Source organism: Paramormyrops kingsleyae, chromosome 4 (genome assembly GCF_048594095.1).
Source record: "Paramormyrops kingsleyae isolate MSU_618 chromosome 4, PKINGS_0.4, whole genome shotgun sequence".
Lineage (NCBI taxonomy): Eukaryota > Metazoa > Chordata > Actinopteri > Osteoglossiformes > Mormyridae > Paramormyrops > Paramormyrops kingsleyae.
In genome coordinates this window covers 14,600,818-14,627,465 of record NC_132800.1, presented here as the reverse complement: position 1 = coordinate 14,627,465, position 26,648 = coordinate 14,600,818, and the positions used below count along the sequence as shown (strand labels likewise).

The 26,648-nt window shown below is 42.5% G+C and overlaps 2 protein-coding genes across 2 annotated transcripts in view; one reads left to right on the top strand and one right to left on the bottom strand.

Annotated features, from left to right (window-relative positions):
* LOC140588992 (NACHT, LRR and PYD domains-containing protein 3-like) overlaps positions 1–26,648 on the bottom strand; it is a 164,577-nt gene that overhangs the window by 16,207 nt on the left and 121,722 nt on the right. The window lies entirely within an intron of this gene.
* Positions 1,998–25,544, top strand: LOC140588758 (E3 ubiquitin/ISG15 ligase TRIM25-like). Its single transcript, XM_072710738.1, has 7 exons — positions 1,998–2,588; positions 3,310–3,402; positions 15,296–15,300; positions 23,289–23,520; positions 23,692–23,851; positions 24,232–24,291; positions 24,909–25,544. The coding sequence occupies exons 1-7, from the start codon at positions 1,998–2,000 to the stop codon at positions 25,421–25,423; spliced, it is 1,656 nt and encodes a 551-aa protein (XP_072566839.1). The 3' UTR covers positions 25,424–25,544.

Below are 26,648 nucleotides of genomic sequence, written 5' to 3'. Positions count from 1 at the left end.
AAGCCTCTTTGGACTGTGGGGGAAAACCAGAGTACCCATGATGACATGGGGAGAACATAAAACTCCACACACATGGAACCCAGGCAGAGACTCAAACCCAGGTCCCAGACCTGCGACACAAAAGTGCTAACCACTGCACCACCATTTTGTTTTACCTAAAATAAAGGAGGGGTCTTTAAAGGGGAACTTCAATTGTCATAAACAGCAATACAGATATAAATAATAAAACTAAAAAATAAATATTACATAACTATTAAATATTAAAAACTAAAAAAATATTTAAAGAATATTGTTTGTATACTTCAACTTTTGGTTCTTTGTGCATTTTTTTGTTTTGTTTTTATATCATTAGCATGTAATGGTATTTCATCATAAATTATGGGTTAGGGTCCCAGGCAAACGACAAATCTCCCTTTTGGGTCTCCAGGCGAAAAGGTTTGGGAAACCCTGGTTTCGAGTTCAGTCTATTGGTTTGAGTGTGGATTAAGAACCAAGTGTTTTTTTTTTAATTATTATTTTCTTTTCAATTATGTTTATGGTTATAAATATTCATTAAAATAATTACAAATACTTAAATGTAATATTGGTTCATGGTTATCATAAACACATTATTGAATAACATATATTAACAGTTTAATATTCAAAAATTAGAAGTGAAGTAAAAACAAAAACTGGATTGTTACACCCATTTCCACTTTTATTTAAATAAAAATACAAATAATTTTGCTGCCTTAGCAAATAAAGATGCAAATACAATTATTGGGCTCTGTGCACGTCCTTATTTAGTAGCGCAGGCTAAATGCATACAGGCTTACATGGAAAGGACAATTTATATGTAAAATACCATGACACAATGCGATCAAATCCCGGCCCAAATAAGTGAAATATGTACAGGTACAGAAACACAGTGAAATACGCAGCATTCACTGGAATACCTACAGTGCAGTGAAGTCCAGCACTCATATGGAGGGTAGCGGCACACAGTACAGCTCCTCCAGGACATGCTGTGTTATTACTTTGCATGTTACTGAAGATTTAATGTCCAGATGATTTATTGTCCAAATGCACGCTGTGACCCGAAAGCTTCAACACTGTAGGACAGATTCCATACAAACTGCACATCCTGTCTCAACATAATATTATTGGAGGCAACAAGTAAATGAGAAACAGCGCCTCCAGGTGATGGGAGAGTGTACTGCTTGCAGGTGCACACAGGTGGTGCCTTCCTGAAACCATGTGCACTGTCAGACAGCACTGTGACTTGGTAGGTGGCGCTGTAGCCACACCTGGAGGTTTGTGGGTCTGGTTCCCACTCCTGGTTCTGCATGTACAGCTTCCATGTTCTCCCCGTGTTCCTGTGAGTTTCCTCAGGTTTCCTCCCACAGTCCAAGATCATGCAGTTTGGTGAATTAGTGTCTCTAAATTGTCCTCAGCATGTGAGTGAGTGTTTGCCCAGTGATGGACTGGCATCCCATCCATGGTGTCCCTGCCCTGTGCCCAGTGATGGACTGGCATCCCATCCAGGGTGTCCCTGCCCTGTGCCCAGTGATGGACTGGCATCCCATCCAGTGTGTCCCTGCCCTGTGCCCTGTGCTTCCTATACTGTGCTGTCCCATAACTGTATACTTCATAAGGGGATTATAGAAATCTGTTGGATATTTTATCCAGTATTTTATCATTCTTTTTCTGGGCTTAACTGAAGCTGGTCTTGCTACTTTAGGTGTGTAGTTGATATTTTAACTTAGTAGTATCTAAAATAAATTTACAGTTACATCCTGGGAAGCTTTCTGGTGGCAAATTAATAGTCATTCTGAACCTGGTCACCTGACTCTCCTTCCTAAGACACGAAGGTGGAGTTTGATCTAACTGCTCTTCTCAGTCTGGCCTCAGTCTAAAACCACACCTACTGCAGCCTGAGAAGCAGGAAGTTCCTCCCACTCTCACACACAGAAAACTGAAAGAAAACTAAACTGAATCCTATCAGTGTTCGTGGTAAAATGGCAGAAGCCAGTATCACAGGGAATCAGAACCAGTTAAGCTGTTTGATCTGTCTGGATCTACTGAAGGATCCAGTGGCTATTCCCTGTAGACACAGTTACTGTATGAGCTGCATTAAGAGCTGCTGGGATCAGGAGGATCATCTTGAAGTTTACAGCTGCCCCCAGTGCAGAGAGACCTTCACACCCAGACCTGTTCTGGGCAGAAACACCATACTGGCTGAAGTGGTGGAGAAACTGAAGCAGACTGGACTACAAGCAGCTACTCCTGCTGACCATTATGCTGGACCTGGAGATGTGGAGTGTGATTTCTGTACTGGGAGAAAATGCAGAGCAGTCAAGTCCTGCCTGGTGTGTCTGGCCTCTTACTGTGAAACTCACCTTCAGCCTCATTATCAGTCTCCAGCTTTTCAGAAGCACAAGCTGGCTGATCCTACTGGACATCTGCCCGACAAGGTCTGTTCCCTCCATGACAAACCCCTGGAGAGCTACTGCCGTACTGACCAGCAGTGCATCTGTTATTCCTGTAAGACGTTTGAACACAGAGACCATGATACAATCGCAGCTGCTGTAGAAAGGGCGGAGATGCAGGTCAGGCCAGAAACTCTCTAATATAAATTATGAATTTTATTAAGTTATAACTTTTTTGTCTTAACTCATGAGCATTTCTGCTTTAAAGATGCAGAGATCAAGTCAGGTTTGGTAAAGAAATGTGTTACTGAATATATCCTATAACTGATTAAAGAGAAATTTTAGCACCTTAACTTATATCAGAGTCTGCTTTCTAACTGGGGTAAACCTGGGTCATGATGTTACTATAAAGTATAAAAACTTCAAATTTTCTACCGAAAACTCCATCAAACAGTGAATCCTGTGGCTACAGTTGAATGCATGCAGCAAGCAAACAGGGTGAAGAGGATCACTTATTATCTGGCTGAGCATCTGAATGGCTGAGCTAAGAGGGTTTAAATATGATGCGATTGTTAGCGTCAAACATGGTGCTTCCAGCATCTCAGAAATCGTCACCATCCTGGGATTTTCACACACTGCAGTGTGTAGAGTTTACTGAGGATGGTGCAGTAAACATAAAACAGCCAGACTGTGGCAGGTCTGTGAGAGAAGACACCTTGTTAATGAGAGAGGGCAGAGGAGAATCTCCTAACCATTTATCCCGGTCAGAGTCATGGGGACCTGGATCCTTTCCCAGGCAGCATAGGGCACAAGGCTGGGCTCCATCCTGGAGTGGATGATTAAAGAATATGATCACCTTCAATAAAACAAACTCATTTCATCATCTTTTTGCTACATGTAGAAAGATATGGGTGAAACCCAGATGGAATTTCAGCAGAGAATTCAAGTGAGAGAGAAGGAGCTGCAGGAGCTGAGAGAGGCTGTGGCCTCAACAGTATGAACCTGAAGAGAAGATAACAGCTGGCTTGTAAGAACTATTTCAGGCGTGAATTGAGGTTCTTCCACAGATGTGGTTTATGGTAAATTAAATTCACTGTGAGTTATAATGAGTCAGGGATTTCCCACACGGGAGGGACAAAGGCGCTGAACAGGGGGGTTAATCTAAATGAAAGGTCTTTCTCAAATGTTTCATACAGCTGTGTAACAGAAATCAACCCCAAAAAGTCACTTATTAAACTGAGACCCAAAGGTGACAACCAACCTGCCCCATACAGCCACCAGTCTCTGCCAAATCCCTGCAGCTGACAGTGTATGAGCTGAATGAGTGATCATTTCCAATCAGTGCTGGCTGGGTTTCAGTACCTGAGGCATCCAGCATGGTGACGCTCCAAACCCCAGCCCTGTGCTGTTTTTATACCTCCTGTCAGCTCACATCACTATTGTACAATGAGGCTCTCTGGAGTCTCAAAAGGGGCCAATTGTAATTTACTGTCCTCTGCTCCCTGTGTCACCAACAGAGATCAGCACAGTCAGCAGTGGAGGACAGTGAGAGGATCTTCACTGAGATGATCCGCTCCATTGAGAGAAGACACTCTGAGGTGACAAAGCTGATCAGAGATCAGGAGAAGGCTGCAGTGAGTCAGGCTGATGGACACATGGAGAGACTGAAGCAGGAGATTGATGAACTGAAGAGGAGACACTCTGAGCCAGAACAGCCTTCACATGCAGAGGTAGCATAAGTTACTGCTATCTTGACGATATAAGCCCATATAGTAGTGGTGGTGAGGGGGGGGGGTGTTGAGGTGCTCTGCAGGTTAGGAATCCCTGCCTGTGTCCAGAAGGTCATGGCTTCAGGTCCCATGGCTGGCAGAGTCATTAAATCACTGCTGGATCCCTGTGCAAGACACTTAACCCCAACTGCTGCAGTGACACTGTGTGACCCTGTGCCAAAGCTTTTCTCACTTGTGCATTACTTTGGACAGCAGCAACTGCTGAATAATTATATGAAAAATGCAATGTAAATGTAAACCCGAGTATTCAAATGGATGAATGTTTTCATTTGTATTCAACTTATTTGTCATTTGTTCCTTTTACTATGGTAAAATACACCTTTGGTAATACATATTTACATATTTATTTTTGATTGTCTTTGATGTCTTTTGTCCCTTTATTTTTGGTGAGGATGGCAGTAGGGGTTTGTTGATATAGATTTAATCATGTAAAGCACTTTGCATTGTGTTGCATTTCTAGGAAAAGTTATATATAAATAAAGTTACACTAACTGATTGGTTGATTGATTTGTTCTGATGAAGCTGTTTTATCTGACTTTGTGTCTGTAGAGGTGCCAGGACATTTATTTAGAGGTGCCTGTTACTCCTGAAGCTGGATTTGGACCCAGAGTGTCTGTTAGTCCACAGTGCTATTTTTGGAACGTGATGAAGGTGGTTTCTCAACTGAAGGATCAACTGGAGAAGGTTTGCAAAAAGAAATCAACAGAGATCCCTCATGCAGGTTAATAAATAAATACATTTTCCTGTTTGTTCATGTTAATATAGACCATGCAGAGAGAGTGTACAGTACAGTCAGCCTCACGTTTGTGTGACCAAGTCAGATTCAGTTTTCAATAAGTTTAAATCTGTGTGAAAACTGATGAAAGAGCTCCACATTCTACAGGCTGCAAAACCCAGATCACATGAATCATGTTTCTTCTAAATTAGACAATGCAAAAACCTGTATTATGTGTATAACTTATAATAATTTGCAGTTTGTTAAAATGCCTGTTATTGTCCCTCATAATGATAATAATCTACTGCTGGTGTCTCCACAGTGAGTGAAGTCCATCTCCCACAAGTAAATTCCTTTTACTCACATCCCTGTTTCTTTCTGTCTCCTTCTAGTTACCAAAGACACCATCCTACCGGTATTAGTGCCCAGGACCAGAGCAGAATTCTTACAATGTGAGTCTGTTCACACACACGCTTCTCTCTCCCTGTATGAGGTGGAGTGTGTTTTACTGTGTTTCGTTTTCTTCTGCTAGTGGAGCTTCTCTTTCTCTCTCCCGCCGCTTCCTGGTCTTTCACATTTACATGAGCTGTTTATGTCAGGAGCCTTTGAATTTTTAGCAATGCTGATGTTTAATATTCTTTTACTAGTCATGTTGTTCTTTGAGGCATCCATACTGAGAATTTAACTATATAAAAGACTACAGGCACTCATATAATAAAGGCTTTTTCAGTGATGTTAGAAACAAATCACTGTAAAATATATTTTCCAAAAATATATCAAATGCTGCTACATAAGATGAAACGTATTAATATAATAAATAAAAATAATACGCATTTCAATGACATATTTCAAAGCCTTAAACCATTCCAAAAAGGTTCGCACTCTTTTTCATACTTCACTTTTCTGCATGTCATTACGGTCTGTACACAGTGCAAGGGACGTAAATTTCCACAAGCAGACTTTTCCATGTTGGTATGCATTGACTGTGCATGTGGAAGGAATTGATAGTCTGCTGGTCTGGTGGAATGTCATTGTTATATTGTTGTACACATACAGTGATCGTGACTGCCTGCATACACAAACAAATTAATATGTATGCAGAAGTCCATGTGCATGACCATACATGGACAGTAACAGCACATGGATAAGTGAAGTAAGAACTAGGCTTTAGACCAAAACATCATCTTCTGATGTTCTCCATCAGATTCTTCTCAAGTCACTCTGAACCCCAACACAGCAAACAAATACCTCACCTGTCCGAGCGGAACAGAGTGGTGACATGGCAGAGAGAGACACAGTCATATCCTGATCACCGGGAGAGGTTTGACTCCCCCAATGTGCTGTGTAGAGAGAGTCTGACTGGGTGCTGCTACTGGGAGGTTGAGTGGAGAGGGGATTTGGTCGGTATAGCCGTCACATATAAAGGCATCAGCAGGATAGGAATGTGTGATGACAGTGGGCTTGGAAGCAATGACAAGTCCTGGTGTTTGTACTGCTATCCCTCCAGTTACTCGTTCCGGCACAATAATGAGGTAACTGATATATTTGCCCCCCCTCCTCCAGGATAGGAGTGTACCTGGATCACAGGGCAGGAACTCTGTCCTTCTACAGCATCTCTGACACAGTGACCCTCCTACACACAGTCCAGACCACGTTCACTGAGCCCCTCTATCCTGGTTTTTGGCTTTGTGACAGTATGGCCAAATTGTGCTGCTTAGATAAACAGATTGTTAAATCTATTCCAAAATAAATTAACTAAATAACTCATACAATGGGACTGCCCTACCTGCAGTTTCAGGAACCATAGTCCGGGAAAAAAAGGAACATTCCAGAAATAAACAATTCCTAATTTCCAAATGGCGCACCGCGTGAGAACCGGCTGTAACATGGTGAATTCTGCCGGCCCAGTTCTGCCCAGTATATGACTCCCTTTGTTCCCATACCCAAGCTTCCCCACAGAACCCTCATCCAGCCTGCATCCAGCGTTACTGCTCATCGCCTTCATTGCTGCGTTATCACAGTGTCTGTGTTATAAAAATGTATAAAAGCATGATTTTCATCACTTCATCACCCCTTGATAGACAATATTTTTTCATTGTTCTGTTGTTTCTTGAAAATTCGGCAAAATGCCAGAATCCTTTTCATTGGAGAGTACAGTACAGTACAGTATAATAATGTACAATGTGATTTATTATTGCTGTTTTTAATGTTGGTAATGTCCTGCTATGTGTATATTATCAATTGCACTTTACCATATGTATCTACACAAAAATCAAGCTATATATGGGGTCTGCGGGTGGTTCGCTATCATAGTTTCGGCCATCCGCAGTCGGTCTTGGAATGTGTCACATGCAGATACACTGTTCTAGAGAACATGACTACTGGCTGTGACCCGTTTGCTGCCGACTCTGTGAAATACAGAATGGACCTTCATTTTATGCCAATGAACCCTAAAACGATGCCTGCTGGAATTTTAAGGACAGAAGCAGGCAGGGATTCCAGGGAATCAGTGCAGAGCTCAGTCAAGCCCACATACTGTGTCCATGAAGCCACACTGTCATACATGTGCATAGTGAGGTCTGGCATCGTCTTGCTGAAATAACCATGGACTTCCTGGGAAAGGAATATGCCTTGATGGCAGCATATGTCTTTCTGAAATCCCAATATACACCTTAAGATCAATTGTACCTTCACACATAGGCAAATTATCCGTGCCATGCTCACTGATGCACCCCCCCATACCATACCATGGTCACTGATGCACCCCCCATACCATGGTCACTGATGCTCCCCCCATACCATGATCACTGATGCACCCCCCATACCATGATCACTGATGCTCCCCCCATACCATGGTCACTGATGCACCCCCCATACCATGACAGATACTGGCTTCGTCTTTGTCATGGAGAACTTAACGTTCTTGTTTCCCGAAAACAAGCTGAAACATGGACTCATCTGCCCACAGTATGTTTCCACTGTGTGTCGGTCCATCTCACATGAACTTGGGCCCAGAAAACTCAGCATTGTTCCTTATAGGACTGATGACTTCCTCCGTGAAAGAATAAAAAAAGGTTCGGCAAGCGTTTATATCAATAAAATATGTGCATGAATGTTTTAACAGGTGTGTTTTTATTAGTTATTATAAAAAAGGTCACATTTAGCTGGGCAGTATAACGGACATGTTCTATTAGATAATGTATATTTAGCTCAACAGTTTCATGTTTTATGGATTATAACAGTATATTTAGCTGAATAACAACTTTCATTGACTTTTTTATTATTATTATCTAAAGAGAGATTACCTTTTTAAAGATCATGTTTCGTTTTTTCCTCCAGCTTTCTTTTGTTCAAATGGGAGATGTACTGCGTTTGTAATTATTTTATGTATTTTATTCTCAAAAGGGACACCTTTTAGACACACTTAAAAATTGTTTTAAGTTTTTGCTATAATAAAGCATTTTCTTCAACCAAAAAATCCTTCTCTTTTGATTACTTTAAGGGTCATTGTAAGTGATACTACTACCACAATTACTACTACTATTACTACTACTAATAATAATAATACTAATAACAATAATAACAATAATAATAATAATTCCAAAATCCCATATACCGTGAAACTGTGATATTTCCTGAGATGGTTTTCATACCGTGAAAATCTCCTACTGTTGTAACCCCAGACACAACCCATCCTCACTTGCAAAGCCTTTGATTGATGCTCATTTTATACCCAGTCATGATACCCTCAACTAAAGATGGCATGGTATCATTTTTTTCTGGTCCAATCCCAATACTAAAATTTTGAGCATCTGCTGATTCTAGTCTAATATTTTCTCCCCTTCATCAAACACTAAGAATTAAATAAAATATTTGTATCAATACATTTCGATGAACATGGCAAACTATCTGCAGTGTTGTAATGGCATTGTGTGAGTATGCTAAGAACAGGGAAATATAACGGTCATGTTGCTAAAACAACAGCCTCTGCGCTAAAGGTAGAAATCCATGGAGGAAATGATTTACACAGGTCTGCTTCTTTGTTTTATTCAGTAACAACTTTCACAAAAATCAGAAGAAATAGGCCAATTTCTTAAACTGCAAATTGTGCAATTGTTGCCAAATTAAATACAATAAAGAAATCAGTCATTAAAATATCATTGTATACCCCAACTAACCATTTGTAGTCATAAACAACATGTCAGTCTACAGTACAAAATATTCGATGGAGCACAGATAAAACTTTTAAGCGTAATTAACCAAATGTCAAGGTCAGCACCTGTTTTGTCCCAGTCTTGCGTCTTGTCTCCGTTTGGCCAGCAGGTGTCACTGGCCATCCTGTCTTCCCCCGTTGTCCTAGTCTGTAGTGTTTCCCCTGTTCCCAGTTGACCCCATGGCTCAATGAGCTGAGCATGTTAACCCCTCTGTTGTGTGTTAGAATCCCACCTCCTCTGTTTTTGTATCTTGTTTCATTTGTATGACTTTTTTAGTTCCTGCGTCTTGTGATTTGTATTTGGTTTCATGCTTGGTGCCCGTGCTTGTGTTTTTACCTGTCTGTTATTCCTCTAGTGTAGATTCTGTTTCCTTGTTTCTGTCAGTGTCTTAGTTTTCCCCTCCCACTCCCTGAGTTAATTATTAGTTCCCCCTGTTGCCTGTTCTTCTGCCTGCCCTTGTGTGTTTTCCTGATTGCTTGTTATCCTGCACCCTCCCTGAGTGGTTCATTGTATTTTGTTGGATGTCAGTGATGTTTGATGTAGTCGCTATTGATGTATGTTACTGAGGTTTCAATGTTGTGTGATTTATTGCCTGCCTGCCTGCTCTTTGTTTCCCTGCCCCATTTGTAGTTAGTCTTTGTTTATCCCCTGTTTAGTTTTGACCCTGCGCGGTCCATTTATTTTGTAGTGTTTTTTGTGTGTTCAGTGTTGTTTAATAAACCCCCGTGTTCCTGTGAGTCGCTAGGGGGTCGTCCATATTCCCTTCCTGCCTGCACCATGCCTCACCCTCGCTCCAATTCCGCCCGGTGCTGTGACACCAAAATTTAGAAAGAATTCAAGTCTGAAGACATCTAGTTTGTATAAATCTGATTGTGTTCAGCATTAGCTTTACATACATTGCACTCTGCAGTTTTGCATTTTTCTTCCTTCAGCGTAAAGTACAGCCCCTACGCATCCGCGAGGCTTAGGGGCAGAATATCACCCCTAACTGTATCACAGTCTGCTAGCCAGAACTATAACATAAAAAAGTCTGTTTATTACCAATTTCTAAACAAACTGCCCTGTACACTTTCCACGTCAAAATAATTGGTCATGTCCTATCAAGACCTTTATATATACAGTATAAATTGTGCCACTGTATGTAGAAGTTACTATTGTACTCATTATTAAAAATGCAATAGGTGCACAGCGTACCCAAGCCATGACTTTTAATATTAAAGATATAGTATACATTTACTCAAACACAAGACTTTTAATATTAAAGATATAGTGTACACTTACTCAAACAAATATTATGTATTGGTAATATTTATATCCAGCTGTTGGGTTTTTGTACCACTAACTTTTCCAGCCTCTTATTGCCCCCCTCCCAACTTTTTTGAGACGTGTTTCTGTGATGAAATTCAAAATGAGCCAATATTTTTCATGAAATTGCAAAATGTCTCACTCACGGTTTGCATATCGATCAAACAGGTCGACTGAAGATGCCATATCCTCTGCCCTTCACCTCTCCCTATCTCACCTGGAGAAGAGAGACACTTATGTTAGAAAGCTGTTCATAGACTTCAGCTCAGCATTCGACACCATCATCCCCCAAAGGCTCAGCAGGAAACTGAACGAGCTGGGACTGAGCACCTCTCTGTGTAACTGGATCCTGGACTTTCTGTCAGAGAGGCCTCAGTCCGTCCGTATCGGCGACAAAATGTCCAGAACCATCAGACTGAGCACAGGAATTCACATCTCAGACGACCTCACCTGGACCACCAACACCACCTCCATCACCAAAGAGGCTCAGCAGCGTCTCCACTTCCTGAGATGATTGAAGCGGGCCAACCTCCCTCCTCCCATCCTCTCCGTGTTCTACAGAGGCAGCATAGAGAGCGTCCTGACCAGCTGCGTTTCCGTCTGGTTCGGCAGTGCCAGTGCTGCTGACCGGAAGAGCCTGCAGCGGATCGTTAAAGCCACTGGTAACATCATCGGGGCGTCTCTCCCCTCACTGCAGGAGATCTTCCACAAGCGCTGCATCAGAAAGGCCTCCCGCATCGTACTGGACTCCTCCCCCTCCACACGGAGGAGTTTATAGAGTTTATATTTATATTTATAGTTTATATATTTATTCTCTGTGCCTATTTGTACTTTGTAAGAACTGGAGCTACGTCGTCTCGTCTCACTGTATACATGTATATAGCTGAGATGACAATAAAGTTCACTTTGACTTTGACTTAATATAAGGAGTGAATAAAGCCCAATTCGTATTGTTACAGTCTGCGGACAGTGACAATGACTTTAGTGCATCGGTATGTGTTGACTGCACATTGCAGTGAATTGTTAGCCTGCTGGTCTGCTGGAATATCATTGCTGTATTCATGGACCAGTTACAACAGTCTGCGCACACAGACAAATGTAATATGTGTGTAGAAGTCTGTGCACAGTATGAAATAGACTTAAAACCAAACCATCTGTTCTCCTCCATCAGACTCCTGTCGGCTCGTTCTGGACCCCAACACAGCAAACAGACACCTCCAACTGTCTAAGGGGAACAGAGTGGTGACATGGAAGAGAGAGACAGAGTCATATCCTGATCACTGGGAGAGTTTTGACTCACTCCGGCAAGTGCTGTGTACAGAGGGTCTGACTGGGTGCTGCTACTGGGAGGTTGAGTGGAGCGGGCATTTGATTGGTGTAGCCGTCACATATAAAGGGATCAGCAGGATAGGATGGAGTAATGACAGTGGGCTTGGAAGCAATAAGAGGTCCTGGTGTTTGTACTGTGATCCCTCTAGTTACACACTCTGGCACAATAATGATGACACTATTATATTTGCCCCTGCTCTTCTGAGATAGGAGTGAACCTGGATCACGGGACAGGAACGCTGTCCTTCTATGGCAGCTTGAATAATATCATTCAGCCATGGCATCGAATTTGGCTTAGAAGGACAAACTTTAAGAGAGACAATGACAATCTAAAATATCCTGGCAAGTGCAGTACAAAAGTGAAGTTAGCTCCTCCATATCGGTACAGTGAATATTCTCTAAACACGGTCCAACAGCATCATTAAACGCAGTTACAAATTTTGTAGCAGTAGAAGGCTTCATCTGTCGGAAACATTGGGAGCCCACACAAGTTAGGGGCATCACACGGAAGATAACTTTCCATCAGAATGGGGGAATGATCAGAGAAATCAGCCTCACAAACTGCCATATTATAAACAGACAGGCCATATGATGGTACAAGGTCTAAAGTATGGCCATGATCTTCAGTAGGACCTATTACAGACCTATTACAGGTCAGAAGATTCAGTAAGATTCAGGAAGTCTTTAACTAGCGGCTTAGGCGAGCAGCAAATATGTATGTTAAAACCACCCACAATCAAAACCCGGTCATATTTTGGCATAAAATAAGTCAGAAAGTTAGAAAAGTCACTAATAAAGTCCTTCTTATATATATTTTGGTGGCCGGTAAATAACAGCAATAAATACTAGATTTAGGCGGCCCAGTTCAAACATAATCACCTCAAAATTGTAAAACTGCTGATAACTGTTTACAAATAAAAGTTCTCTTTAATAACTATAGCTACTCCTCCTCCTTAACCAGTAGATCTCGACGAGCTAAAAGATCGCAGAAGGCACTTGATTGAAGTCTGAATGCGGCGTAGATGATTGGGTACTCCTAGTAAAACAGAGGAAGGTCACCGTGTCTGCTGTTAATGTTTATAATCCGGCATTTTGTAGCAGAACGAATATCAAAAAGAGCTTGGCGATCATATACCAGTAAGGAGCAAACATTTCCAGCAAAATGCAACAAAAAAACAAAAAAACACCAACATGAGCTAATCATGGAAGACGGCCGGCCACACACACTGGCACCATCTTAGGAATGAGACGTCTTATCTTGTCTAAAACTGGAGAAAATTAAATTCACTTCATGCTGAAGGAGTGGACTGAGTTGCTGAGTCAGTAGGTGAATGACAGATGCTCATGTTCATCCACTCATCCACCAGCTCATTCAGAACGAGAATGAGACCCAAGGGAGTGACCAAGGCTGTCGGTGGTTCGTTCACTATAGGCATATATAGTCCCAGACTGTCAAAAAAGAGGGACAGTCCTGGTTCAGTTTTGTTCCTTAAGGTGCAAATTTAATGTTCCCTCCCTCAGACTCCATTTCTGTACCTTAAATTAGACTAAAGGGCACTTTTACCTACAGCTAGGACACAATTGACAGACCCTTGAGGGAACAGCCCGTACAAATTTACCAGCCAGCAGAATTTATCGAGGGGACCTTCCCCCCCCCCCCCGACCGGCAATTTAGTGGTGTGATGCCCACCCAAGGGATCCCTCAACTTGGTACGCAACGCACCCCCCCCCCCCCCGTTTCCATCCTGCCTTACAAACCACAGACTCACCCAACACCCTGAAGAAAGTTCCCTTTTAAGTTTGGCCTGTATATACCCTGTATATGTGTTTACTTATTGTTGCTAGTCTCAGTATCCATATAGGTTATGTTTGTTTGTGTCCTTAGACAGTCTTAGTGTTTTGTCTGCCACCCTTATAACCGTGTTTCACAGAGTATCACCTATTTTACCTTCTCACTCTAACCATTATATAAATATGGATAAATATATATGTATAGCTACCCCTGCATACATGCTCTCATGGTTTCCCAGAGGAACCGTGAAAGTTAAATAATGTAACCAGGTATCTCAGTGGGTCTCCTAACTATCAGAGGTTTTTTCAGTCTTTGCTTAACAACCCCCCCTTTTTACATTCCTCTGTTGGCTCTTATCTGATCTTTGTCATCTGACCTTTTTGACTCACGGGGATTCCGCAATTGAGTTTGAAGGAATCAACCATTCAGCATAACAATTAGTAGTTAATCATCATTAAATAATAATTTATTAAAACATAATTAATTTCCCTACACATTGGTGGACATTAAAATTTACTTGAGCTAATTTTTCCTACACCAGAGAATTTACAGTGAGTGAGTGGGAGTGTTGATGATATTTCTATCATACGACAGACATGAAAATGGAAGAATACAAACATTACAGAGGGTGAAGAACAAGGGTCATTTTCACACGCGGGGCCCCCCAGCCTGCCGCTGCCTGAGGAGCTGGGGGTCGTCGCCCCCCCTGCAACCTGCTGCCCAGGATGGCAATCCTCTCCTGCATCCTCGTTTCTCCACCTTGAGATGCTCAGGGAGAATCACCAGCTTCCCCTGTTTTCCCTCCTAATCTGAGCCAGGGGAGTTTGTTCTTTGATATCTCCTAAATGGTGGCGTCCTCAACTCTGCTCAAAGTGCTCCATGCGGATTGGACTCTTATCCAAACAAGACTGTGGCCATTTTGAACACACTTCCACCAAACAAGATTCACATTCCAAAAACTGTCATGCAAAGTGAAATAAAGTGGCCTAAAAATTGTCTGACCACACTCACCCCTTCTGACATTTACCCCGCAAAGTGAAATCTGCCCCCACTCTCAGACTAGACACAGCCCCTCCCTAAACTTAAAGACCAGAATAAACATATTCACAATTCAATATTAATATCAAAATTAATCAAGCCTATATTATCAAATACTTTGAAATAAATTATTGAAAGCCATTTAAATGTTTACTTATTATTTCTTTGAGGATGACAAGAAATATCTTTGCAGGGTCAGTGAAAAGTTTGGAAACAAAACAAATTATTATTTAGATGCTCAGTGTATCAGTGATGTACTGTAACTGATATCATTTTGCAAGAGGCCAATAGCTCGTCACCAGAGGAAGAAGAGGGACGTCAGAGTAAGCATCCACCTTTCCATTGCGTTCAGGTATGGGGCGCCGTTTGTAAAGTTACGAAACATTTTTGTACTTGCCACTTTTTCAACATTTAGTGCAATTTTCTGACATTTAGCTAGAAGTCAATGGTGTTGTGGATCATCATATTTGTAATGTAAATATAAATGTTAAATATAAATATTAAATGTTAACTTATATCTAAATGTTAAATGTAAAAGTTAAATGTAAATATAAATCTAAATGTTAAATGTAAATGTTAAATATAAATATTAAAATGTGTTACGCATTGTTTTTAATTACTTGTGTAATTATTTACTTACGTAGTAAGGACTTACTTCGGCTTTTAATGAGTCTATTCCCAAGTTTTAACGTGGTGAGAGAGAGACGCGGTTTGTTAATTAGCTTGTCGGTTGTCAGGTGTAGCAGTTCACAGGTTTAGTTAGGAATTTTTTATTGTTGCTTGTTGTATTTTGATAGTTTAATCTAATGTATGTTACTGATGTGATTTATGACTTTTGTTTTTAACTTTGTTTTTGCTTTCGCTGTTCTCCCGTCTCCTTTTACATGGTTATTATATATGCTGATTTAATCTAATGCTGTTAGTTATGTTCAATTACAGTAAAGTGTAATTATTTAATTGTATTATATGATTTATGTTACCCAGTTACCTCACGCTTTGAGTGGAGCTGAACCAGGACATTAATAGGATACAATATGAAGCCTTTATAATTGTCAGTGTACAGGTAGCAAATACAATATACAGACAGAAATATATAAAATGTACATACTGTATACAGGGGAGGGGAAAAGCCCACCCACTCAACATGATTACATTTCATTACATTTTAATCGGACAGAAAAACATCATTTTGCCTGTTTGTTCAGTTTGCTGAACCCAGTCACTTATTTTATCTAAAATATGTCACACTTCAGACAGAGTAAAAATGATTCCTCCAGCACACAGTGAGCTATCCCAGCATGCACAGCGACACGGAGGTGTTTCTATGATAAACCCAAAACCCTGGACAGAGGGGTTCAGTGAATGAGGAGGTGAAGCTGTACAGGAGGGTCAGTCCATCAGAGGAGACTCTGTAGAAGGACAGAGTACCAGCCGCCCAGTCCAGATACACTCCTACTCTGCGGGAACCTGAGGGCTTTATGGGTATGACAGTCCGTTTATTATTGTACCAGACAGAGTAACTGTCAGGAGAGTAGCTCAGCATCCATGACTTGTTATTGAATCCAAGCCTACAGTCAGCACTGTATCCTTTCCTCCCGATTCCTTTATAAGTCACTGCTATCCGGGCTCCATAACCACTCCACTCAGCCTCCCAGTAACAGCGACCAGTCAGACTCTCTCTGCACAGAACTTGGTCCCAGTAGTCAAATCTTTCTGGATGATCAGGATATGGCTGCCGCTCTGTCACCCATGTCGCCTTCCTGTTCCCCTCTGACAGAGACAGGCGGCAGCTTGCTGTGTTGGGGTCCAGCGTCAGCTGGCAGGAGTCTGTAGGCAAGAGGAAGAGCGATTAATCCCATCACGAAGCCCAACATCTCCATCATTATCACTGTCACACCTCACACACTCACTAACACAGAACTCGCTCCAATACACACATTTTATTCCCAATATACTCATGTAGCCGCCCGAGTCTGCGGCGCTCCGGCTGCCCCCTGCACTGTGAGACACGCCGCGCTGAGAGACTCGCTGGGGACCGAACTGCACTTTAGCCTGCGCTCTATTATTCTGTACGATACACAAAATATAAAAACGAAGCAGGAATTCAAGTATGTGAAATACCTCAGGAAATGTCGGACGCCCGCGCGACGCCGGCGAGAAGACGGGGCGAAATGCTGCGCGTGCTAAATTAATAGCCTTAATTACAGGTAAATAAAATTACAAACAGCATTAATCAAACGTGTTAAACTTGAAATTATACCACAAAGAGTACCACTAGAAGTTAATTTGTCTTTACTTCAAAATAAAAACTTCTTTCAAACCACTTCGGACACATACCGTCTTCCAGCAGCGTTCAGCGCTGACTAGTGATGTGTCTGTCGCGAACGACCCGCTCAAAAGATCCGGATCCTGACCAAGAGACATTTTTATAAAACAAAACATCTCCGTGGATCAGCGCTCCATGCTGCTCTGACTGTGACTGAAGTTTGTGTTAAGGGGGGGGGGGGGGGGGGGTTCGCGTGCTGACGGTGTACAGGTACAGAGCACGAGGGAGGGAAAGAAGGAGAGAAAGAGGGAGTGTGGTGCGCGAATAATAGGCAAGATGAGTGATAGTTGGAAACGAAGCGGCATTTTGATGCATTTTAATAGCTATGATAACTCAAAGGCACAATGCACAGTTTGCAAGATGAAGCTGTCATTTCGATCAGGATCCACAAACAACCTTCACAGACACTTAGGAACTGCGCATCCAACAGTTCAGATGGAAGGAAAAAGACAGGCTAGCGTGCCTGCTACTGCCAGAAGCCGGATCAGCCCGTCTAAGCTGAGGCACTTAGCCTTTCTGCCCCAAAGGCAGGGGCGGACTGGCCATCGGGAGCACCGGGACATTTCACGGTGGCCTGGCGGTCGTTCTGGCCTGCCGGCTGCCGCTGTGCAGACGATCAGCCTGGCATGTGATAGGCTGGTGTGCAACTACGAATTAATTGACGGATCTCTCAATCTACTAATCAGTCAATGGCGGAGGGAAAATTACACTCCCACATGACCCAACGTCAGCGACGCACTGCCTAATATCTGGCTATATCCAGAGACAGGGTATATCTGACTAAATCGTTCAAAAAATGGAGCGTAAACGCAAAGGAGGAGCAGAGAGGGAGCGTATAAAAAGGAAAAAAGCCCTGGCCGCAGACGCAGCAAGCTGCTGCAAAATCCCAGCCATGTTCGCCAGTAAGGGAACAGGTCGGTCAAGATTACATTTACATTATATTTATAATAATTTGGCAGACGAACACTTTCATCCAAATCACTTAGATAATCACAATAGATAAAATTAAACCAAAAAACGAGCAACAATATGTAAGTGCTGCTGTGCTGTGTCAAGTCTCGTTTCGTCTACATGTAGCATATTTTTTATATAATAAATAAAAATGAATAAAAAGTAGACAGAATAGTGTTAGTGGGTCAAATTGTTTTAAATAATAAATAAATCAAGTAGATGGTATGGAAAAGAATACAGTATTAGTTATTTTGATTTTTAATTTCTAGTCTACAATATGTAGCCTACAATGTTTGTTTGTTTATTTATTTATTTTGAAAAGGTGACGAAGGAAGCAGCAGTAGCACTAGTGCTGCAAATGCTCCTGCTGTTGAGCTAGAGGTGGTGGACAGTTCAGCGTTTGAGTCAGAGCAGGAACCTTCAGGTAAAGTTTAAGATAAGCAAAACTAAACATGCAGGCAGCAGGCTATACTTTTTAAACAACATGTGCTTTTTATGATTTATAAGATCAGTAGTAGGACTGTGATTTTGGGGACATACAACTGATGGCTGCACAATTATAAATACAGATTATTGAACACGCTTATTTTATATTGCAGAGCAACTAGATGTGCAGAGTGAGAGAGAGAAGGATTCAGGGAAAGATGAAGGAGACAGTGAAAGCCTTGATATCTCTTTTGATTATTTTGCCCGTCCACAGTCTAAGGATTTAGATTTTTTTTTTAAGTATCACCCAATTCAAACATCTGAAAGATCCATTCCTGATGTATTCCATTCAAAAGATGGCACAAACAGAAAATGGCTGACATACAATGAAAGTAATCACTCCCTATTCTGCTCAGTATGTCTTGCATTTGCAAAACCTTTAGGCAGTGACAGTGCATTTGTCAAAGGAGGTATGCAGGCCTGGAAACATGCCCATCAGAGAGTACAGGAACATGAGAGAAGCAGTATCCATAGAGAAAGTGCTGAAGCCTTTTTTCTTAGAGTCAACAAAGCAGATATCCATACCCTTCTGACTGATAAGCAAATGACCGTCCATCGAGACCAGGTTAGAAAGAGAAGGCAGGTCTTGGAACGTGTGATTGATGTAGTGAAAGTTATTGGTAAATGTGGGCTAAGCTACAGAGGGCACAGTCATGAAGCTACAAATGACCTTGAAAACACGGCTATCAATCATGGTAACTTTCTTGAGCTCATACTTTTGCTGAGCAAGTATGATGTCTGCCTACAGGAACATGTTAGTGATTGTATTGAGAAGAAAAAGAAGCAGGTGAGAACTAAAGGAAGAGGGTCCATGGTAACTTTGATGTCCAAAACAACAGTAAATAAAGTAGTTGAATTAATAAGAAATATGATTCAACAGACAATTGCTGTTGAAGTGAGAAAGGCAGGGATGTTCTCAATACAAATTGACACAACACAGGATTTAACATCCAAAGACCAGTGTGCAGTAGTTCTGCGATATGTTACTGATGTTGTCCACGAGAAACTCATTGCAGTCATTGACTGTGAGTCATCAACTGGACAGTACTTTGTGGAGCTTGTGAAACAGACCCTAGAGAAGATGGACATAGACATCAAAAAGTGCATTGGTAATGCAACAGACGGAGCTGCAAACATGCAGGGACAATACAAAGGTTTCTCTGCATTGCTCACAGGAGCATCACCTAACCAAGTACACATATGGTGTTACTCACATGTCCTCAACCTTGTTCTAGCTGACACTACAGGGGTTGTTGTGGCAAGTGAGTCCCTTTTTTCACTACTGAATGACATTGCAGTGTTCATTCGTGATTCGTACAAGCGCATGAAGCTATGGGAGGAAAACAGTGAGGACAAGAGACACAGACGGCTTGGTGTAATTGGTGAAACGCGCTGGTGGGCCAAAGATGAGGCCTTGAGGAAAGTATTTGGAAGGTTTGCAAAGCCTGACAATGCACTTTACACAGATCTGGTCATCACTATGGAAAAAATTGAAAAGGATGTGACCATGAAACCTGTCATCCGAAACAAGGCCCAAGGGTACAAGGCTGCTCTCCTAAAGTATGAAACCATACTGACAGCTGAGATTTTCCTCAGGATTTTTGAGCAGACAACCTGTCACGATTCGAGGGTGAGCGAGCGGATAAGGTAGAGGTCGGAGCCGTAAATACGGACGAACGGGGTTTAATTCAGGCAGACTGACAGACAAGGCACAGCACATGACACTACAATGACAAGTCTGGGGAAGACTGACTCAGACGAGGACTAAATACAAAAGACAAGCTAGACTTAATAGGACTCAGGTGATCACAATCAGGGCTGAACACGAGGTAATGAGGTGGGTGTGGCACACATTAGGATCGGACGGAGCGGGGCGTGACACAACCCCTCTCTCTAAATATTTACAAACAAGTGCCATGGATATTGCTTCAGCACAGCACTTGGTGACAGGAACAGAGGAGAGCTTGAGAAAGTGTGCCCGGGACTTTCAGGGTGTAATGAGGGCAGCAGATGACTTTGTTGAATGGGCCAATGGCATTCTGGAGAAGCTTGAGGACAGTGAGGCTGAAGTTCAGACTTCTCTCCCAGAGAAGAGAATTAGAAAACACAAGAGGCAACCAGGTGAGCTGGCACAAGATGAGCCTATTGCTAATGCAGACACTGACTACAAAATCAACATCCACAATGTGATCTTGGACACTGTTATTGAAAGCTTTCATAGCCGTTATGCAGAAAATGCAGTGCTGTGTTCAGATGTCTCCTGCATGGATCCTAGGAACTTCCCTGAAATCAGAGAAAAAGGCCTTCCAGGGACAGCCATGAAGGAGCTCAGCAAATGCATACTGCAATTTGGATGAACGTGCCAGTCTTGAGACATTGCAGGCTGAACTGATCAGCCTTGCACAGCACTGGGAAAGATTGAAACAATCACTAATGGAGAACTACAACATTAGGGGTGCTGCCTCTAATGATGAAGCAGGGGAAGGCTCTGAGGTTCCTAATGAAAGTGTGGAGTTTGTAAGCAGAAGTTGTTCCACATGCAAAAACTGTCCAATATGCTGCTATCTCCTCCTGTCTCAGTACAATCTGCTTACTGATGCTTATCACATCATTGGTTTGGGCTACAAGTTCCTCCTCACACTATCTATTACTCAAGTTGCCTGTGAGAGGACCTTCTCCACCCTGAAGTTAGTGAAGAGCCGTCTGAGAACCTCCCTGAGTCAAGATAACCTTGAAGCATTCCTTTTGATGGCAACTGAGAAGAAGATTCTTATGGAACTTGATAAAGATGACATAATTGACAAGATGGCAGAGAGCAGTGAGCTACTGCGCCGCCTACTGGTGTACTAGTAGTGCTAATTACTTACTGTTTACTCTTACTGGTCTGTTCCACATAATGCCATAATTGAGTAAACATTGTTATCTGTTACGCTGTCATAGGTTTTGTTAAGTTTATTTGTGTTTGTGTTTCTGATACATTTGATATACTGGAGTTGAGCACTGAAAATACATAAAATGTAAATATTTCAACATGTGAATGTGTCTCTTATTATCTCTTTTAAAAAGCCAATTTTCTATTTGTCATTGATTTGGTAGTATAAATGGTGTATTCCTAGTGAGTTGTTAAGGGTTATTTTTTTATTCATTTATATTGCATCTGGTAGTCTACCTGTTACAATAATAGGGTTAGCCTACAAGTTTATCAGTCCAATAGATTACATGAATAGGGTGGTGGTGACTGCAGCAGCAGAGGTGGCCTGGGAGTGGAGTCAAATTCCCGGCCTGAATTATTGTCCCAGTCCGCCACTGGGCACCGATGATCTTCCCAGCTGTTTTCAATACTCTGTTCAGCTGTTTCTGTTCAGAGGTAGCGTAGGTTCCAAACTAGACATGCAGTCGGTCAGAATATTTTCAATGGTGTTCCTGTAGAAGGTGGTGAGGGTCAGAATGGGTAAGCTGGTTTGCTTCAGTTTCCAGAGGGAATGGAGCCGCTGTTGGGCCTTCTTGACAATTGCCGTGGTGTTAGTGGTTGAAGTCAGATCGTCCACCATGTGAACACCCAGTAATCTAATGCCACTGACCCTCTCCACGGCAATGCCATTTATGGTTAGCAGGGGGCGGTGTTCTGTATGGCCCTTCCTATGGTCTATGACCATTTCCTTGGTCTTGTCAATGTTCAGGAGGAGGTTGTGGTGGTCGCACCACGCCGTCAGCTGCTCCACCTCAATCCTGTATGCTGACTCGTCACATTTGCTGATGGGACCCACAACTGTGGTATCATCCGCGAACTTGATATGGTTATTGCTAAATTTTGCAGCACAGTCGTGGGTCAGTAGTGTAAACAGTAGGGGCCTCAGTACTCAGTGAGACTCTGGTTGTTTGCTGCATTTGTGTCAGGAAACCCAAGATCCAAGTACAGGTTCCAGTGTCCACCTTCAGTGACCCCAGAATCTCCACATGTTGCTGTGGTATGATGGTGTTGAAGACTGAGCTGAAGACAATGAAGAGCAGTCTGGCGTAGTCATCCCGGTTTTCCAGATGGGACAGGCTTAGGGAGGTGGATATTGCATCAATCGTGGAGTGATTCATTCTATATGCAAACTGTTGGGGGTCTAGGACTGTGGGGAGGCAGACTTTAATGTGTTGCATGACCTAACACTCGAAACACTTTGTCACAATCGGAGTGAGCGCCACAGAACAGAAGTCATTCATGCAGGTTGGGTGGGGTTTCTTAGGCACAGGTATGCTGGTTGCACCTTGAGGCAGATGGGCACTATTGGCTGGCTGAGGGAGATGTTAAAGATGTCAGTGAAGACCTCCTTCAGCTGTTCGGCACAGTCCTTAAGAACGTATCCAGGTATGTTATCTGAACCAGTAACCTTTCGGGCTTAAACATTACAGAAGGCTCTTTTCTCCCTGCCTGGGGGCAATTGTAACACTTGTTTGCTGGCTGTTGGAGTCAATTTCTGCATTAGAGGCCTCAAAATGTGTGTAAAACTTATTGAGTGTACCTGGTTGGGAGGGGCCGTTTTGGCATGTTTGGGCTTGTTGGGCGTAGCAGACCAAGTTCTCTGAGTACACTCAGCTCTCCCTCCAGTGTTTCTCGTAGCAGTGGTTCTGGTTGCTGATGTTCAGGAGGGATTGATGATATACAAGTTTCTTGTGAATGTGAGGGTTAATTCCACATGAAAACAAAGACAGAGATGAGGCCAAAACTGAATAAAACAAAGATACTGTTGTTATGGTGCTAGGAGAGGCTGCTGTAAGAATCGGGTCCGCTGCTATCTTGGATACGTGGCGCTCCAAACCGCAGCCCTGTGCTGTTTTTATACCTCCTGTCAGCTCACATCACTATTGTACAATGAGGCTCTCTGGAGTCTCAAAAGGGGCCAATTGTAATTTACCGTCCTCTGCTCTCTGTGTCACCAACAGAGCTCAGCACAGTCAGCAGTGGAGGACAGCGAGAGGATCTTCACTGAGATGATCCGCTCCATTGAGAGAAGATGCTCTGAGGTGACAGAGCTGATCAGAGATCAGGAGAAGGCTGCAGTGAGTCAGGCTGAAGCAGACATGGAGAGACTGAAGCAGGAGATTGATGAACTGAAGAGGAGACACTCTGAGCTGGAGCAGCTTTCACACACAGAGGATCACATCCATTTCCTCCAGGTAACAGAACAGCTACTCTGACAATATGACCATTAGAGTATTCAAGTAAATGTATGTTTTCATTTGTATTTCAACTAGTCTGTCATTTGTCAGATGTTAATGGTCCTGTTAATTTGATTACCATACACATTTGTTATAATGAAATTGTTTAATCAGACTGTGTGTCTGTAGAGGTGCCAGAGTCTTCCTGTCCCCCCTGAAGCTGGATTTGAACCCAAAATTTCAGTCTCTTCACGCTGCTCTTTTGAGAACGTGAGGAAGGTGGTTTCTGAACTGAAGGATCAACTGGAGAATGTTTGCAAAAAGAAAACTACAGAGATGCATCATACAGGTTAATAAATACATTTTCCTGTCTGTTCATGTTAACACAGACAATGCAGAGAGAGTGTACAGTACAGTCATTCTCACATTTGTGTGACCAAATCCGATTCAGTTTTCAGCAAGTTTAAATCTTTGTAAAAACCAGTGAACGAGCTCCACATTCCGCAGGCTGCAAAACCGGGATCACATGAATCATGTTTCTTCTAAATTATAGTATCCAAAAACCTGTATTATGTGTAACTTACAATCATTTGCAGTTTGTTAAAATGCCTGTTATTGTCCCTCATAATGATAATAATCTACTACTGGTGTCTCCACAGTGAGTGAAGTCCATCTCCCACAAGTAAATTCCTTTTACTCACATCCCTGTTTCTCTCTGTCTCCTTCTAGTTACCAAAGACACCGTCCTACCGGTATTAGTACCCAGGACCAGAGCAGAATTCTTACAATGTGAGTCTGTTCACACACACGCTTCTCTCTCCCTGTATGAGGTGGAGTGTGTTTTATTGTGTTTCGTTTTCTTCTGCTAGTGGAGCTTCTCTTTCTCTCTCCCTCTGCCTCCTTTCACATTTACATGAGCTGTTTATGTCAGGAGCCTTTGAATCTGTTTGCAATACAACTGCTGATGTTTAGTATTATTTTGCTCATAATGAGGCATCCATGTTGAGAATATTACTTTAAATTGAACTTGGAAAAATACTGTCTATTTCAGTTATCACAAAAAATAATTGCTCTAAAATGTATTTTCTTTTCACTGCTAGAAATCCTACTGTACAATATCCTTACATAAAATTCTTTCTAAAAATTATACCTATGAACTGCAATGGGTTGAAATCCATATCCTGGGTTGTTTGCTGCCTTGTGCCCATAGAATCTGGGATAGGCTCTGTAACTCTGAATAGGACAAGCGGTTACAGAAAATGGATGGATGGATCTTAATAGAAAATTAAAATAGAATTTATCTATACATTTCAATGCATTGAAACATTAAATAGGACTGGGCACTTTTTGCTATGTAAGGAGTGAATAAGACCAAACCATCACCTTCTGATCTTCTCCTCCATGAGATGACTGTCAGCTCACTCTGGACCCCAACACAGCAAACAGACACATCCATCTGTCTGAGGGGAACAGAGTGGTGACATGGAAGAGGGAGACACAGTCATATCTTGATCACCATAAGAGGTTTGACGTACGTCTCCAAGTGCTGTGTACAGAGGGTCTGACTGGGCGCTGCTACTGGGAGGTTGAGTGGAGCGGACGTTCGGTCGCTATAGCCGTCACGTATAAAAGGATCAACAGGAAAGGAGGAGGTGATGACAGCAGGCTTGGATACAATGACAAGTCCTGGTGTTTGTACTGCTACCCCTCCAGTTACTCATTCTGGCACAATAATGTGCAAACTGTGGTATCTTGCTCGCTCTCCCCCAGGATAGGAGTGTACCTGGATCACAGGGCAGGAACTCTGACCTTCTACAGCGTCTCTGACACAGTGACCCTCCTGCACAGGGTCCAGGCCACGTTCACTGAGCCCCTCTATCCTGGGTTTGATCTTTGCAGCAGTACAGCCAAATTCTGCTGATTAGGTTAACAGGCTGTTAAATGTATCCTATAAAATTAACTAAACAACTAATATTTGAAAACATGACTGTTGGCCAGCACTGGGGACATTCTGGATGGAACAGCCTTGTTTTTATCACAGGTGTATGTTTATAGATAGTAATTTATATTTTTAGAGAGATAAAAATCAGTATAAATTCAGCAATTGCAATGCTTTTGGCATGTAAAGTACCAGTACAAATGATTAACAATGATTACATTAATGCAGATAATCCCTTATCCCTAACTTAGGCAGATAAGTTTAATCATTTATGTATTTTATCCAGTTATAATTTGGAAAACCAAAAAAATAATAAATCATAACTTTGTAGTAGTTTACACTGTTTCCTTACTCTGACTTTCATTCTCCACGTTGCCATTATTTAAATATATTGTAGCCCTGTTGAGATGGCTCTGCATAGCGTGCTCACAAACCTTGTGTGTGTTATTGTAAATAGTTGTATGTAATTAGCATGTATTGTGTTATTGTGCTGCAGTGTCTGCTGTAGTGATAAATGTCATGTGTGTATATAGTGTGTGACTGTGCCACCATGTGTTGTTGGGGTGATCAGGGTGGCAGCACTAGTGAGCAGAGTGAGTGGTTGGTGTTTGTACCTTTTAAGGGCTGAGAATAAAGAGCATTCTCATTGTAATAAACACTGGTGTCAGATGTGGGAGCCAAAGGCAGCCCCACTGGAGTTACTGGGACACACACTTCTCAGAATTGTTTGGCAAACCCGCTTCAGCCTGGCAGACCTGAAGGCGGCTGTGAAGTGGTGCTTGGGGCATGATGGCGGCAATAAGACAGTGAGGAACCGCAAGCTCCACGGCAAGAGGCTAGTGTACTGGTGCTGTGAAGAGAAGGGACACCGGGTATACTTTGGGCAAGAAGCTCACAACAGGGCCACCGGGAGACCAGCTGAGAGCGGCTCAGGGAGACAAGTACCACCCCATCCCTTGAAGCACTCTGGGCCTGTGTAGTGCACCTTTAAGTCATTCCTGCCAACCTGCTGGAGAAAAAGCGGGATCTTCTGCAGCCTCCGACCGCTTACCAGCCAGACAGCGAGGTCTCACAGTACACCAGCTGCGAGAAGCCACATCGCACCCCCAGCTGCACGTGTGACTGCCTGAGGTAGCAGGCAGAGGCAGTGTAACTCAGTGCCACACCTTGGAGGCCCAGCTGGCCTGGGAGTGCCAGTGCCAGTGCC